Source organism: Asterias amurensis, chromosome 9 (genome assembly GCF_032118995.1).
Source record: "Asterias amurensis chromosome 9, ASM3211899v1".
Taxonomy (NCBI): Eukaryota; Metazoa; Echinodermata; class Asteroidea; order Forcipulatida; family Asteriidae; genus Asterias; species Asterias amurensis.
This window is the reverse complement of record NC_092656.1, coordinates 22,561,372-22,578,133: the sequence shown is the minus strand read 5'-3', so window position 1 is coordinate 22,578,133 and position 16,762 is coordinate 22,561,372. Positions and strand designations below refer to the sequence as shown.

Genomic DNA, 16,762 nt, shown 5'->3' with positions numbered 1-16,762 from the left:
GTGCTAACCATGATTAAGAACAAAAAGTAGTTTACAACACGAAATTAAAGTACAAGGAAATTAAAAATCATGACAAATGTGAAATAATTATTGCTATGGCCAGTCTTGCTATGCTTGGATTCGGACAGGGATGACAGTGTAAACTAGAGAAAGTCTAATGATAATTATATAACTTAAAATAAAAAAAAATTATTATAAATCCCAAGTTGTTGAGTTCTAAAGTTGAATAAACAAATATTATATTTTATATTAGTGCATAGTGTTTTGTGTTTAACTTCTTTTGTTTAGGCTTTATTTTGAAGCTGGATTTGGTTTGTTTGATATTAAATTCTGCTATACAGTTGAACACTTGTTTGTGCTTAGAAATGTTGTAAAGTTTTTGTTTTTTTGTGTTTTTTTCTTCAACTATGCTGTTTTGGGCCAATTGATAAAATAGTAACACCGAAACATAGTAGGGGTTCTCCTCCCTATGATGAGCATAGCTATATTGCAATTTATTGGGGGAAATTAAGGCTTCCGCAAAATACTTGTACAAGTTGGAACAAGGTTTGGTAATTCTAGAAGGTATGGCCATCTTCTTGTCTTTGTCAGCATAATGCTGATTTTTAGTTAAAATTATCAAGAAATGTACAAAAAAAGTATGAAAACGTTCAGTTGAATACAGCTTATACTTATGAATAGATAATTCCCACATGACGTAAATCGGCCATCTTTACGGGCAATTTGGAACACATAGCCATAGTTCCGAACCGCTGTAGAGGTTAGTTTTTAGTGCCTTCCCCACCCTGCTGGGTGTTCAAGGCGCAGTATAAAAAAATAATTAAAAAAAAAAAAACAGACACAACAAAAATTAGTCCTTGAAAACCTGTGACATAAGATTTGAATGTTGTGGTACAAAGACAAGTTCTAAGATTAAGTGGTAGAGAGTTCCAGATGCGTGGCGCGGCTGAAGAAAAAGACCTGTCTCCCCATGAGTGTTGAGACTTGGGTTCAATGAGAAGAAGCATGGAACTTGCGTAAGGACTGTCACGGTGTTTTCATCAAGAACGTCGAATCCATCCATGTTAACTCGAGGTGACAGCGGGTAATAACCAATCGCATATTATCTGTGGCCGAAGCACTTCACTTTTGGAGATTCACATTTGCAGTCACATTCTAATCAACGGAGGCACTTGCACAAAACGAAATATTGGAATTTACTAAGCTAAATATGTGCCTGGATAACAGTCCTTTAATTCTACCATTTATTATTATTTTATAAGCTTTCATCAGTAAAAATCACACACATTTTCGGAGTCCACCAGCATGACGATTTTACACCATTGCTAAACAAGTAGAAATTATAATGGAAACTATTCAACAAAATGTGCATAATGAATGAACGAGTGTAAAGCTTTTGAACTACTATAGGCCTCAACATGACGTTAGTGCAAGCTGTTATTTTCTGTTTATTAGTCTTTGTTTGCACCTGCTTTTGTTTGATTGTGTTTTAATAATTATAAAAAAAACAATGTTAGTGTCATTGATATTAGAAAACACATATCGCGTAGCCCGACTGAAAGACACCTTTTTATTTCTGATTGCACCAATACCTATTGTTTTAAATTTAAAGTTTGATTTTTATAAGGTCAGTGCAAGTTCATGCACAAGCCATGCATGATTTTCTGGATAAACAGTTTCGCTTCAACAAAATCGGTTGGTATAGCAACGCGTCATTTGGGCCGTCCTTCTAAACCGTTGCTCGGCGAGTTTAACGAGCGCCCTCTGTTGATATTAAGACCAATTCTTCCCTTTTCAAGAGAAAACTTGATAAAAAAAAGTGTGATCCTCATTAATTGTTGAAATCTTCGTATTGAGGAATAACTGATGATTACATAAGCCAAACTTTGCTTCAGTTGTGGGGAACTTAGATGCACAAAAGAGGCAACTGTACCCAGCCGTCAATCACATTGATATGCAAATGAGTGACAACAATAAGCGAAAGTCATTTTACAACATGGACGGCCGTTGAGTGGAAGTGACTGTGCCGTCAAGAAGTTCTAAAACAAGTTTTATTTAGCAATCTTCTTGTTGTCACTCTTATAAAAGGCTCCGAGTCGATTGACTCCGATGTTGCACAACTAGTGCCCAAAAGCTACACGAAACATAGATTACTGGATGTTAAAAATGGCGAGGATAGGAAGGAAATGCGACGTGTTTTGGGAAGCTGTACTCATCAGTTTGTTTTGCTTGCAACAGGTGCGTACCACTATCGCTAATTGTGTTTATCTGACTGTATCTATATTCCGTGTGTACTAACCAGTAACCGACCGTTCCGTAGGAGAGTGTAGGCACTTATTCAAATATCTAGTTTCGTGCAGTAGAGCTTCTGTTAAGGAACACTGACCATGATCCTTAGTTTGTAACAATCCCAAAATAATAGGCATAAATAGGGTCGAGGTAGACCCAGTATTGCTGGGGCGCTGTACTCCTTTTTTTCGAAATTTTTCTATCGGATGTATATAAATGACAAATTTCGAAAAAAGGAGTACAGCGCCCCAGTTACTGGGTCTCGGGTCGGTCGAAGCTTTTGGATTGCACATTTTTTGTTGATGGGGCTGAAAGTTCTAAGAGTATTTTGTAGTTTTGTCCAATAATTATAAATAATTTATAAATAAAAAATAAAATGTTAAATTTGTATCGGGATAAAAAATAGTAATTTCGGTTTTTACCCATACATGTACATCGATGTGTGTTAGCACTGTATACTCAGTACATTCCCGAGTCCTGTGAAAAAATATCACACTCACAGGCATCTCGGGTGGGATTCGAACCCACGACCATGGCAATTCTAGAACAGTGTTACCAACTAGACTACCAAGATTGCCCGGTAGCTAGAGGCAGTTCGAATCCTATATGTTTTGGCAGGCAGCGGGTACCGCAATGATAAAGTAGGTGTTAAGTTTGTTTCGGGGATAAAGAATATTTATATTGGTTTTTACCCATAGCAAAGAGTTATTTATACATGGTTGTAACCAAAAGTTTGGTACTTTTTCTTATGATGACCCACACTGTTGCAAAGCTTCAAACACTCACTCCGTTCTATCCCTACAGATCCATCATAGCTTAGCACAGGTTGCACCAGTCAACGTTGCTCTTAACAAACCCATTCTGGCCAGGATAACCTGCGGGCTCAACTCCCCAGAGAGCTTCTACGCTCACATTGAGATCTCCAAGCCACCGGGTGAGCGTTTGGCTTCTACATGTGACGCTAGCGATCCCGCATTGGCCCATGGTCCAGAGAATATGGTGGATCAAGACTCGGCAACTGGGGAAGTCTACACGTGGTGGCAGAGTGCATCGAGGAACTTCCTCTTGAACGCTGCTATGCTTAGCCCTGACACGGAGATCACTATAGACTTACAAGAGGTAAAAAATAAGGGCCCAATTTAAAGACAGTTGACACTATTGGTAATTGTCAAAGACCAGTCTCAACATATGCATAATTAAATAACAAACCTGTGAAAATTTCAGCTCAATCGGTCATCGAAGCTGCGAGATAATAATGAAAGAAAAAACACCCTGTGTCACACAAAGGTTTTATGCACAAAATTATTTTGAGTAATAACCAATAGTGTCCACTGCTTTTCTCGCAGAATTTTGCCCATACGATCACCATTCTCTGCCTTACATGCCATTGCTGAAATTCTGCTCTAGCCTCGTAAGCTCAAAAAGCCTAGTTTCAAGGAGAACCCAGGCGCACAAGTCTGAATTCCCTGCTAACCCATGAAATACGCTTGACGTAAGGGCAGAATTCCCTGCTTACGGTAAGCACTGATTTTTTGCTTACAGTAAACAGAGCCATGAAATTGGGCCCTTATGGTACATCAACGTGTAGACTTAATAATACCACAGTTACTACAGCATGTAGCTCAGTCAATACACTTTCTGTTAATTTCCCAACTACCCTGTGGAGCTTAACTCTCTTACAATCCGAAGTTGCTTAATGTGCTAAGCAGATAAACAGGAAAGACATTTTTGTGTTTTAAAACAATGCTAAATTGGAAATCGTGTATCTGGACATGACCTTTACTTTGACCTCTTGACATGTATGGAGGTAGGTCAAACCATGTGGCGTTTGGGCTTTTGTTTGATGGACATTTCGGTAAAAGCCTCTTGCATGTTTTCGTCTTCTGGCCACTACAGTCCCAAAAAAGGTTGTGCAATATTTTAAAACTGTGATAGCCACACCATGGTATGTACAGTACATGTAGGTCTATTTAACAGATGCAGGATGCAGAAAATCGCCTAAACAATTACTAGTTGCTACTCAAAATATACAAACCTTTAAAAAAAAATGCAAATCATAATAATTTGTTTGCGCACAAATGCAAGCAGATGTTTACATAATTTGCTTACTAACTCAACAGCTGTCTTGTCTGAATCTGTGACTCATTTGACATTCTAGGGTGTGGATGAATTTAGTTTAATGGCTTGGAGCTAGAAAGTCATTGTTCTTTTCTCTGTTGGAACAGCAGTAATTCTCAGCCATCTGCTACCGTGTTTGCTGAATTAATTTATCAAGCAGGCATTTTGTGAATACTCTCAAATATTATGTATACATAAAGGCACGCCCAAAAAATCAATAAAACTGTTTAGTTTACAATTACTAAATACTAATTAAAATTTTTGGGTGTGTCCTGTAATAAAAATAAATTGTCACTTGTTCATCGAAATGAAGTATCTCGTCCGCAGTTTAAAAGCTTGTACTAGAACTGAGAATAATTTTGAAAAACATTTCACTTCGAGAAAGTAAAACGAGACCACCCAGTGACCCTTTGAAATGAAATCTCTGCAGGTTAAGAGAAAGGGGTTTCGTAATTCAAACATTGCTCTGCATCCCTATCATGAAAACAATTATAATCCCTTTGAGATGCAGATCGGATACAAGAAATGTCTATTATTATTGTGATTTTGTTTTCCTACAGGCTTACCTGGTAGAAACAATCCGTATTCAAATGGGGGACTCGGTCCGTCCTCAACAAATGGGAGTCTTCAAATCCACCGATGGTATTGCCTTCACTCCGTGGGAATACAAAGTTTCTCTCAATAGTCAGTGTTCAGCTGAGTTTAGCGTACCATCCAGCACCTCAGTGAGCCAGGCAAGCTCCGTACTTTGTACTCGGTACTCCATCAACAGCCAACCAAGAAATGAAGTGGTGAGACTAGACTATATTTTTCTTCTGCTGCATTTCATATTTTGTATTTGCACAAAAACCCAAAAAACTATGGGGAAAAAGATGACTATGAACTTCGATAAGAGTGTTGAACACATTTCAAATGAATTTCTTGCAAAGTTAATTTCAATATTAGAGCTAGTTCGCAGGTTAAATTTATGCTCCAGTGTAAATTTGTCTTTGTTCAAACCAAAAGTATTGAAAATTTTACTCAGTTTCCCATTAATATTAATTAAAGTTTAAAGTTTCTTTTGAACACATTTAATCATCATTACCATGACTCCTTGCAGAATTGGAAACCAACTTTAAAAGTAACAAAAAAAACAAGACAATAGCTTTCCAGGTTGTATTGTAAACTTGGGTGTGATCCCTGGCTACATGGCAGTTAACGTTTGGGTGAATTTTGATTGGCATTCGGAACACAAATATTGACATAATAAGGAGACCACCAACATAGGGCTCAGTTATAGTAGAGATCCGGTATGTTAATTCGGAGGTTGCTGGTCCAAATCCCTCTCCAGTCATTTTTTCATTGTTCAACCCCAAATCACAGTCAGTGCAAAATGTTGGAGAATTAAAGATTTATTAAAAGCTAAGATATTTTAAGCATATATTCAATCATATTTATGTCTTGTAACAGTTATAACGTGTATAATAGATAGTATAAGTTGTCTTCATTATTTTTCCTTTGAAGATCTTGTTTGATTTTTCTCCACCAACGGAGCTGATAGAATGGCAGAGAGCAAAATATGTGCGATTCAACTTCTACAATATGCCAATAAGCTTCGGTATCTTTTCCGATGACTACGTAAGTTAAAATCTTGTATTTCTATTCCACTGTCTTAGTCAAGATCCGTAGGACCAAGACTTGGACATTGTTCTCATTGAAGATGTTAAAAGAAAAACTACATGTAATGTGTACATCATTAAAAGAACATAAATTGGTCTACAATGGCATGGTGGCCATGCAGTCAACCGCACCAGACCTACAACGTACATGTGTAAGCTCCGTGTCTCTGGTCAGCAGAGTGTGGTTTCGAGTCCTGGTTATAAGATTCTACATACTGCTAATTGGCTCATTAATCATTCAAACTTCAAAACCTTTCTTAAAAAGTGTCTCTCTTTGTTCAAGTACCTTGTGCCCTTTATTGGTGGATACATGTGCATGTATAGTGTGCAATAAAAGTTTGGATTACCAATCTATGACCTTACCTTGAACACCAATAAACTGGTACTAAGTAATTATGTTAAGGTCGACAGAACATTTGTTTTCTTAGCACTTCCTTTTGTTTTCTTCCTCATACTACCTTACCTCAAATACTTCACTGCAGGCCCAATACTTCATGGAGGCAATAAAGGCGATTGCCTCCATATGCTACAGTAGAAATTACCAAGGAGAAACTGCCTTGGTGCGCTTGCCCTTTCAAAAACGATGTATACATGCCTCTCACTAAATTCGCCTGTTATCATGTTTACAGCATCACTACACTGTACGCAACATTGATATTCTTGCCAAATGCGAGTGCAATGGACACGCATCAGACTGCATCCTTCAGCCGCTGACCGATGATCCGACCAGAATGACCTACAGGTGTGAGTGTGGGGGCAACACCCAGGGGTCTGCTTGTGATCAGTGCCTGCCATTCTACAACCAGTTTGCCTACCAGACGGGGGAAGGAGGTTTCACTTGTCAAGGTATATGTACGCTGAAGTCATATTTGGGGGGTGGGGGTTCAGAAGCGAAATATTTCCTGACACATGTGACTGCACTTGACTGTTTTTATTTCAACAAGCACTAAGATAAAAGTAAATTTAGCTCATTGTCCCTACGAGTTGCTTCCTTGTTTAAATCCTGGGCCCAATTTCAATAAGCAATGGTTAAGTGTCTTGCTTAAGGACACAAGTGTCCTGGCTGGGGATTTGAACCCACACTCTGCTGATCAGAAACACCAGAGTTTGAATTCGGTGCTCTTAACCGCTCGGCCACGACACTTTATTCACCCCAAAATTAAATTAACATGTACACAGACAGTTTCGTTTGTGGTTACTAAATACAAGATACATGTATTATCAGAATATGGCAGCTTTAGTGATACTTTTGTTTTGTTTTTCAGAGTGTAACTGCTTTGGGCATAGTGATGTTTGCACTTTTAATGCCGTGGTAGCTAGGGACAATTCAAGCTTGGATGCCAATGGTAATTACAACGGTGGTGGAGTCTGCCAGGGCTGTCGCAACTTCACTGCAGGTAAATCAGCTCAAACTTATTAAACAAATGTGATGCCAAATGAGTTGGTAATGCTTCTTAGATGTATTCTTATAAGGATTATTCTTCCTGCGTGGACATATTTTGCTCTGGAGTTTTCACGATATCTCAAAAACTTTTTGCAGATTAATTTTATTGTTTCAACTTCATTTATGTAAGATTTATGTAAAACAATCGATGCATTTATGATTCAAGAAACAGTGCCAGATAACTTCACCCAAAACCTTCATCTTCCTTTAAACTCAATAACATAAAGCACCTTTTTATGCCCAAGCAATGATTGTTTACACTTCCCCTATTTTTGGCTTTGACTCAGAAAGACCCTTTTTGACTAATTTTCTTCTTTTTTCAAGGTATCAACTGCCACGAGTGCGAGAGATTTTATTTCCGTCCGCCTACCAAGCTTCAGACTGACGAAGATGCTTGTAGCCCTTGTAACTGCTTCCTCCCTGGTACTAGGGAAGACGCAAACATTGGCCTGGTCAAAGGAGAATGCCTCATCAATAATGAAACGCCTAATCCAAATTCTATGGTAACTTTGCACTCAACCTCTTTCCCATTGTGATGGATCTCATTGTCTCGTTATATTCTAGCATGACTTGATCACTCGAGACCCTGTAATTTCTTGATATGTGCAATTCATAATCAAAGACTATTGACCCCTTGCCACATGTCACACGCAGCGACTGTGTCACGCTCACCATGTTGGTGGTCAATAGGTTTACGTGTAAACGCCTCGTCACCTAAAATGCACACTTCACTGAATAACGCACAGTTACATTGCCCACCTGATGGCGTCAGGTGAATTGGGTCAATAAACCACTTTTCGTTTAAGAGAGATCAGGACATCATGATATACTAATTAAGATCACTGACCACAAATATTTGCAACTAAACAGAAACCGAATCATCTTGAAAACGGTGATTGTCTTAGGTGAGTTAGGGGAAAGCACTTGCGCGACTGGATTGGTCGAAACTGACTGTTGAAAATTTGATTTATCAGGTCCCCGGTGAATGCTACTGCAAAGTGAATGTCCAAGGAATCAAATGTGACCAATGCAAGGATGGATTCTATGATTTAGTTGACGCTAACTCCAATGGATGTCTGAGTGAGTCATTAATCCTGATAAAACTTTCAATATTGATATGATAATTGAAATTATGATAATTTCATAAAAATCTCCACCCCATAAGACCCAAGTTTACAAAGAGTGTGCCGCAAGCACCCAAGCAATTGAGGCGTAAAGTGCAGCTCTTTGAATGCAGATTGGTCTCTATTATTGTTGTTGTTCTTTTGTTAATTAAATGCCAAATTTGTGCTATGAGGTTTCACAACAAATGTGAATTGCTAGGTTTTAAATTTTTTTGTTGACCCCAGGCTGTAACTGCTTCACCCCTGGAACCGTGGCGACTTCCAACATTTGCAACAAGAACGCCACTGGCCAGTGCCCATGCAAACCATTCACCACTGGTCGGCGCTGTGAGGAGTGTATGGATGGGTACTATGATCTAACATCAGGAAACTCTGAGGGTTGTTTATCATGTGGATGCGATGCTGGAGGGGCAAGAAGTGCAACCTGTAACAAGATGACTGGGGACTGTACCTGTCGGGACCAGGTGGAAGGTAGACAGTGTAGTAGGTGGGTACCTACTAATTTAAAGTAAAGTGCAGAGAGCCATTAGACCCCAAAACACTACACCGACGCGTATTAAGTGTATTCCGAGCCTATAGACCCCTTGCATAATGCGAAACCTTGTAACTTCAGGGAGAAGTTTTAGATCGATTGATTGATACTGTGTTGTTGTTAACATTCACATAGCAGAGCGGTCTTAGTTCACCCCACCCAAGCTTTGGTGTTGTCAGCAGCAGAGTGTGGGTTTGATACCCGGTCATGACACTTTATCTTTGAGCAAGACACAAATCACAATTACCTTGTTGGGAAGGAAAGCAGTAGTGCATTCTGCTCTACCAGACAGACTCCTGTTGGGTGACACCAATGCCTGCATCCTTACTGTAAAGGGGTACTCTTGTGAAAGCCCTAGGAGTACATGTAGGTGGCAATAGATGAGGCTCGACAGCCACGTTTTCGCTCTGAATGAACACAGCTCAACTGTTGCAACTAATCGCATTCGCAGGAAGTATGAACCAGGTTTTACTCTCACCTTGAAGTGACCATTCGGCCTTGTGATAAAAGGTGATATCTCATAAAGAAACAAACATTTTCTTTTTTACAAAGAACCCTCTGCTTCTGTTTGTGCTTTTCCTTACAGTGTTTCATCCTTTGCATACTACCAAAGTCTCCACTCAGTCAGTGCAGAGTTTGAATCAATCGGCCATCCCAACTGGGGGAGGGACAGTGTGAATTACGCAGGGTTCAGCTGGTTCGGTTATGTTACTCTCACCGGACAGGTAGGTGTTGTTTTACTATTATCAGTGTTTTCCACCAGACTCTAGTTGTAAATGTTGGGTTGAACAGAACAAAGTTGATTTTAGCAGGGTTTGAATTTGCGACCTCCAAGTTAACATGCTGGAGCTCTATCAATTGAGCTATAAATACAAAGGGGCTGGGTTGTCATGGTTGTAGCTAGACCAATTTGGTGGGCAATAAATTAATTTTGGTTAAAGCCACCAAGGGTATAAGCATAAGTTGAAGGCCTTCTTGATACTCCTTGTCATAGCTGTGTATCAGATCAATGCAAAGTCGTCAATGTGATGAACATTCTAGGGGAAATCTGAGCACAACATATTTTTGCTCAAAGGCTATTGAGCTATTTTATACAGAAGACTGATATGCTTTTGAATTGCACCCCAGAGCAAAGATACTGACAAACTATGTGTAGGGAGACTACCAAGAGGATTAGGTACAGATAACTCGGTTGCTAGAGTAACCAGCATGTACTTGGAGGTCGCAGGTTCAAATCTCGCTTTATATATGTAAAAGTTTTCTTTGTTCAACCCCAAATTAAATAGTCAGTTGCCATTGTGGTTTGTAACTAATCTACTTGTATGTCAACTACATGTTCATTTCATAGTTACAGTGAGATTTAAGTTATTTCAGGCTAGTTCAGCTCAGAAGGTACACGTACATTACCGCAAGTAACATAATATGATTTTAAAATTGGATTTTTAGATGACTACAACCACAACGTTGACTGTACCCCCCTCCCAACTGAGTGGTAGGTTCGAGATCGTACTAAGGGCTGCAAATGAAGGTGGAACTCAACTGGACCTAACCATTTCACCCAAAGGGGCAACCAGTGGGACTGTGCAGAGGGGGACCGTCAGTCTGCCCTTGTGTGCATCTTGGTGCTACGACGGCAGAGCACAGAATCTAAATGCTAGCTTGGGGTCGCAGTTTGTGCTTGGTGTCGGTGAATGGGACCTGACTGTGAGCTTGGATGTCCAGGGTGGTGCAAGTGTGCTGTTCGTAAGTGGCATTGTAGCATTGTTTTCCTGCTAGATACTATTAATACAAAAACACGTCTGAGGCCATTTCATTTTGCTGTTTAATATATATTTTCAGCTGCAAAAAGAAACTATATGGAAAGGTTTGTGGTAACACCATGTAATGACTATCTCTAATGAGTTGGGGTGGTTCTGAAAAGAATCATTGGTTTCGACTCAACGTTTCGATCAGTATGCTCTGATCGTCTTCTGGAGAAAAAATAAAAATAAACTAATTATAGTTTAACCATAAGTTCTGTAGAAACACAGGAAGGAAGCCGCCCTCTTGAAGGATGAGCATCTATCTATTATAAAAATAATGAATCTGTGGCGTATCATGGCCAATGGCCTAGGGATTAAGAGAAAAGGCCCCCTCTGAAGTGACTAAGTTTTTGAGAAAGAAGTAATTTTCCACAAATTTGATTTCAAGACCTCAGAATTAGATTTTGAGGTCTCGAAATCAAGCATCTGAAAGCACACAACTTCGTGTAACAAGGGTGTTTTTTGCTTTCATAGTTATCTCGCAACTTCGACGACCAATTTAGCTCAATATTGTTCACAGGTTTGTTTTTCTATGCATATGTTGAGAAACACGAGGTGAGAAGACTGGTCTTCCCGTATCTTTAACTACAAATTCAATGGATATTATTTGCCAGCCACTTCAAGTGAAACATTTTGACTGTGTGTATGGCTAGGATGGCTCAGTTGGCAGAGCACCAGAATGTTGATTCGGAGGTCGAAGGTTCAAGTGCAGCTCTAGTCAATTTATATTTGTTTACATCAAGCAATCATAAAAATGTTGCTAATCAGATTCCCTTGTGGTTACGTAACCAAAATAAGAAGTATAAGTGATTTGAACTGCCTCCAGCTACCGGGCAATCTCGGTAGTCTAGTTGGTAAGACACTGCTCTATGAATTGCTAAGGTCATGGGTTTGAATCCCACCTGGGTAATAAAAATTATGCTTGTGAACTTGGGAAAGTACTGAGTATACAATGCTAACACACATCGTTGTGACGGTAAAACAAAAATCAATATCAAATTAAGAAAGTTATTTATTTGTTTTCTTGCAGGATAAAGTTGTTGCGATCCCTGTTGAGTTTTTAGACCCTGTGTTGCTGGGTGACGATGCCGACACCTTTTTGAACACGTGCAATGTTTATCAGAATGACATGCGGTAAATAGATCTTTCTAATCCTCTGTTAAAGAAAAAATATGGAACAGTTTATATTTCATTTGTTAAAATCTTTCATGTAGCTGTTTAAAGGCACTGGACACTATTGGTAATTACTCAAAATAATTTTAAACATAAAAACTTACTTGGTAACGAGCAATTGTATTAAACATTGTGAGAAACAGCTCCCTCTGAAGTAATGTAGTTTTCGAGAAAGAAGTAATTTTCCACTAAAATATTTGCTGAGGTCTCGAAAGCGCAAAACTTCGACGACCAATTGATGAGTTAAAAAATTTCACAGGTTTGTTATTTTATGTATATGTTGAGATACATTCAGTGAGAAGACTGGTCTTTGACAATTACCAATAGTGTCCAGTGCCTTTGATAGACTTCGTTTTCTGAGAATATTGTTTACTGTAATTTGTAAAGCTTTTAGTGTGGTGCATTTGTCATATTACATGTACATGTACATTATTAGTTACCTAAATGTACATACATGTAGTGTCATGGCTGAGCAGTTCAGAGCATCAGTTTAGTCATTGGGATGTGGGTTCGAATCCCTGTCATGACACTTGTGTCCTTGAGCATTACACTTTACACACTTCACCTAGGGGCATAAAAGGGTACATGCGAGGGTAGAGGTTGATATTGTGTTTTGAAAAAGCCTATGGAGCACCACGGTAGCCCGCGCTAAAATACTCCCCAGGGAGCTGAGAAAGATTGCAGGAATGTTATTGGCCCAGTGACCAGGGCACTAATGTAAAGCGCATGGTTTGGTTATTGTAAAATGCGCTGTACATCTAGAAGACCTAGTTTTCTTTATTATTACCATTATTAATAACACTGTTAAAGACACTGGACACTATTGGTAATTGTCAAAGACCAGTCTTCTTGCTTGGTCATTGGTGTATCTCAACATTATGCATAAAATAACAAACCTGTGAAAATTTGAGCTCAATCGGTCGTCGAAGTTGCGAGATAATAATGGAAGAAAAAACACCCTTGTCACACAAAGTTGTGTGCATTCAGATGCTTATTTTCGAGACCTCACATTCTAAATCTGAGGTCTCGAAATCAAATTGTGTGGAAAATTACTTCTTTCTCGAAAACTACTCCACTTCAGAGGGAGTCAATTTCTCACAATGTTTTACCAACCTCTCCCCATTACTCGTTACCAAGTAAGGTTTTATGCTAATAAATATTTTGAGTAATTACCAATAGTGTACACTGCCTTTAATAAACACCTACGTGTATTGCAACTTGTTGTTCCACAGTATCGGTACCAGTCAGGAATCCCTCTGCCTCTCTAGTGTCTTTACCCTGACTACATACTACTTTGACGGGGCCAGACTATGTAATTGTAACCCGACCGGGAGCATCACACTGCAGTGTGACCAGTATGGTGGACAGTGTCAGTGTAAATCTGGTGTAGGGGGAAGAACCTGTGACATGTGCCTGCCAGAGTATTATGCCTACCGCAGTACTGGATGTACACGTAAGTTCTACATCTATAGCACCACCCCCCCCCCCCCCCCCTCCCTCCCTCCTCCTTTTGGAAGATGCCATCAATTCTGTACGAAAGTCTTTAAAAAAAAACTGTCAACTCTCACCTTGGGTGTGTTCATTTAGCCTGGGCCCAATTTCATAAAACTGTTTTGCAGAAAATACGCCATTAGCAGATTTCTTTGCTAATAAAACAAAAATTGAGTGGGGCATATTGGTCGCAAAAATGTCAACTTATTGGCTGGAGTGCTATTTCTGCTAAGCATGATTGATTTCTGCGCCTAGCAAGTTTTTATAGTGGGTTGGCTTAACTGATAAGTGTACTTTCCCTTTAAAGCATGAAACTTGGACTTACATGTAAACTTGCACTCATTATTGAAAGATGCTGGATTAACCAGGATTCCGGCTGGATTAATTGGGATTCCATCTAAATCTCCCTGGGATCCCATTGACTTTTTATCTGACACTGATGATTGCTGTTTTGTCTTTTTAGCATGCAACTGTTTTGGTACCAACAAGGTGTGTGACATGACTACTGGCCTATGCGACTGCCCTCCAAACACTGCAGGCCAGCAATGTGATAAATGTGTGATCTTTGCATGGGGGTTGGACAGCACCAATGGGTGCCAGGTAACGTTGTGTTTCTGTATATTTGTGATCTGCATATGTGACCTGTCACCACAAAATGAACTATAAGTCCATAGAGTTATATATAAGAACTAAAGGGCGCACTGGCCAACATATGTATGCGCGCAGGCGGCCATTTTCTATTTGAACAAACAGGCATTGCTTAGCGTGTGTCTGTGCGGCCATTTTGTAAGTTGACAAAACAGCATCGCCTCAGCGTTCAATAAACACAAACTCCAACGTGTACTGCGTATTCAACGCGCGTACATAATGGCGCGCGTGTCTCGTTGCGGTCCCGTCCCGTTTGTGCAAGAAGCATCACCAGTGCGCCCTCTAGTTCTTATATATAACTCTATGTATAAGTCGCACTGTGCCATTTCCCATTATAAACAGCCGCTCAAAGTCTAATCTGAATCTTTATGATTTCATTCATTATTGTGACCTGAAAGCTTATCTCATCCAATTTCTTACTTTTACCTTCAGATGTGTAACTGCGACCCCATCGGGTCGATCAATCCCCAGTGCGACCTGACAACGGGTAGCTGCACCTGCCAGCCCGGGGTAGGAGGTATCAAGTGTAATGAATGCCTGGATGAGTACAAAGTGTTGACGTCTGATGGGTGTACAGCCTGCCAGTGCGACCTCGCTGGTAGCCAGAGTGCCGTGTGCAACAAAACAACCGGGCAGTGCCAATGCAAGGTAAGGGTTTGTGCGGCTCGTTATTTGCTTGTTAAAGGCAGTGGACACTATTGGTTATTACTCACAATAATTTTTAGCATAAAACCTTACTTGGTAACAAGTAATTTGATATCGAGACCTCAGAATTAGATTTGGAAGTCTCGAAATCAAGCATCTGAAAGTACACAACTTCGTTGGACAATGGTGTTTGTCTTTCATTATTATCTTGCAACTTCGTTGACCAATCGAACATACATGTACCTGTATCAAATTTTCACAGGTTTGTTACTTTATGCATATGTTGAGATACACCAAATGAGAAGACTGATATTTGACAATTACCAATAGTGTCTAGTGTCTTTTAGGAACTTAATAGGGGGGTCGCGTTGGCATAGTGGTTTCTTTGAAAAAGAAAAACAATTTTTGTTTTTATTGCGACACAAATGAGGGTTTATCAGCTGAGGGAAAAGAGAAATAATTTCAGCACCTTTTTATTCTAGTTGAATTGAATTAATCCACCTTGTCGTCTTTTCTCACCATTGTAGGATTTAGCAGGGGGCTTAACATGCAGTGACTGTGCAGCTGATAGTTTCTATAACTCCCCTCTACATCAGACCGGTTGCCTGCAGTGTGTATGCATGGGCATCACCACAGTGTGTGATAGCACCCTCGATCGGGCTGTACAGGTAATGGTAGCCGTTTTTGTTTTCACTTTATTCAGTATTTACATAAATAGCGCTTTGCAACATTATTATCATTCAGGCACACTTTTAGACCATTCCTCTAACTTTCTCAACTCCCCTTGGAGCATACAACCCCACGCTGCATAAGTTTGCATAAATTTGCACTGTACTAGTCCACTCAGGTTCCCATTAATACACGTGCCTGCACGCAAGAAGAGAAGCAATTATTGTTAAATGTCTTGCTCAAGGACGGGAAAGGAAGTGTCATGACTGGCGAATCGAACCCACACTCCAATGATTTGACAATCAGAACTTGAGTCCGATTTTTATATAGTGCGCATATCCATCACCCGGTGACACTCCTGGCACTCCTTAGCACCATTTAATGGTTTACAAGGTGCTGTGGCGCAATATGCTGCCAATCAAAGCAGGAACATCGGGGCGAACCAACGGCTTAACGTCCCATCTGAAGGACGAACCATCATGGTCAAGTGTCTTGCTAAAGGACACACAGGAGTCACGACTGGTACACTCTGCTGATCAGAAACACCAGAGTTGGAATCTGGTGCTCTTTGCCAGGCCATGACACGTCACGTGTCTGCATTTAATGGTAACAATTTGGACTTCCTCTTGTCTGTCATTGCAGTACGACATCCCAACAGATGTCCTTGGCAACTGGTCGGTGACGTCTGCTCAGTCACTCTTCCCAAACTCCCCAACGGCTAGCGTGATCAACTCCACTGCTGTAGTAACCGTCTTGGTGCCGGCCAGCACGGATGCGTCCTGGAGTATCCCATCCCAGTATCTTAGCGGCAATCTCCTTGGTGTATATGGGAGCAGTCTCAAGATGTCGCTCTACTACACACTGGTGAATCCACTGGAAGTTACGACAACAAGAGAAGCTACACTGGTCATACGGGTAAGGTTGTGCATCTATGTTTATTTTCTTAAACAGTGTAAAGGGTTTAATACTTTTTATAGATCAAGTTTTGTGGCCATGACATGAATCCCTACTTTACTGTGAATGAAGATACACATATATATGTACACTGTATGGTAATTTACCGGTATTGGTTTCAGCTTTATTAGTCAGCAAGTTTTTGAGAGAAAAAAGTGAAAAATCACAGAGCAATATTTTCAGGAGAGTCATGTAAATACCAGTAATGGTAAATA

The 16,762-nt window shown here is 40.0% G+C and overlaps 1 protein-coding gene across 1 annotated transcript in view; it reads left to right on the top strand.

The window, feature by feature from the left end:
• Positions 1-1,886: 1,886 nt before the first annotated feature.
• Positions 1,887-16,762, top strand: part of LOC139941476 (laminin subunit alpha-1-like) — a 46,527-nt gene continuing 31,651 nt past the window's right edge. Inside the window, exons 1-17 of the mRNA XM_071937997.1 lie at positions 1,887-2,238; positions 3,094-3,408; positions 4,968-5,198; positions 5,911-6,024; positions 6,695-6,911; positions 7,331-7,462; positions 7,834-8,012; positions 8,484-8,589; positions 8,859-9,120; positions 9,752-9,890; positions 10,612-10,908; positions 11,998-12,101; positions 13,373-13,593; positions 14,095-14,231; positions 14,712-14,927; positions 15,452-15,592; positions 16,236-16,508. Of these exons, the coding sequence (XP_071794098.1) occupies positions 2,158-2,238; positions 3,094-3,408; positions 4,968-5,198; positions 5,911-6,024; positions 6,695-6,911; positions 7,331-7,462; positions 7,834-8,012; positions 8,484-8,589; positions 8,859-9,120; positions 9,752-9,890; positions 10,612-10,908; positions 11,998-12,101; positions 13,373-13,593; positions 14,095-14,231; positions 14,712-14,927; positions 15,452-15,592; positions 16,236-16,508 (3,165 nt within the window). The 5' untranslated portion in view covers positions 1,887-2,157. The remainder of the gene's footprint in view (positions 2,239-3,093; positions 3,409-4,967; positions 5,199-5,910; positions 6,025-6,694; positions 6,912-7,330; positions 7,463-7,833; positions 8,013-8,483; positions 8,590-8,858; positions 9,121-9,751; positions 9,891-10,611; positions 10,909-11,997; positions 12,102-13,372; positions 13,594-14,094; positions 14,232-14,711; positions 14,928-15,451; positions 15,593-16,235; positions 16,509-16,762) is intronic.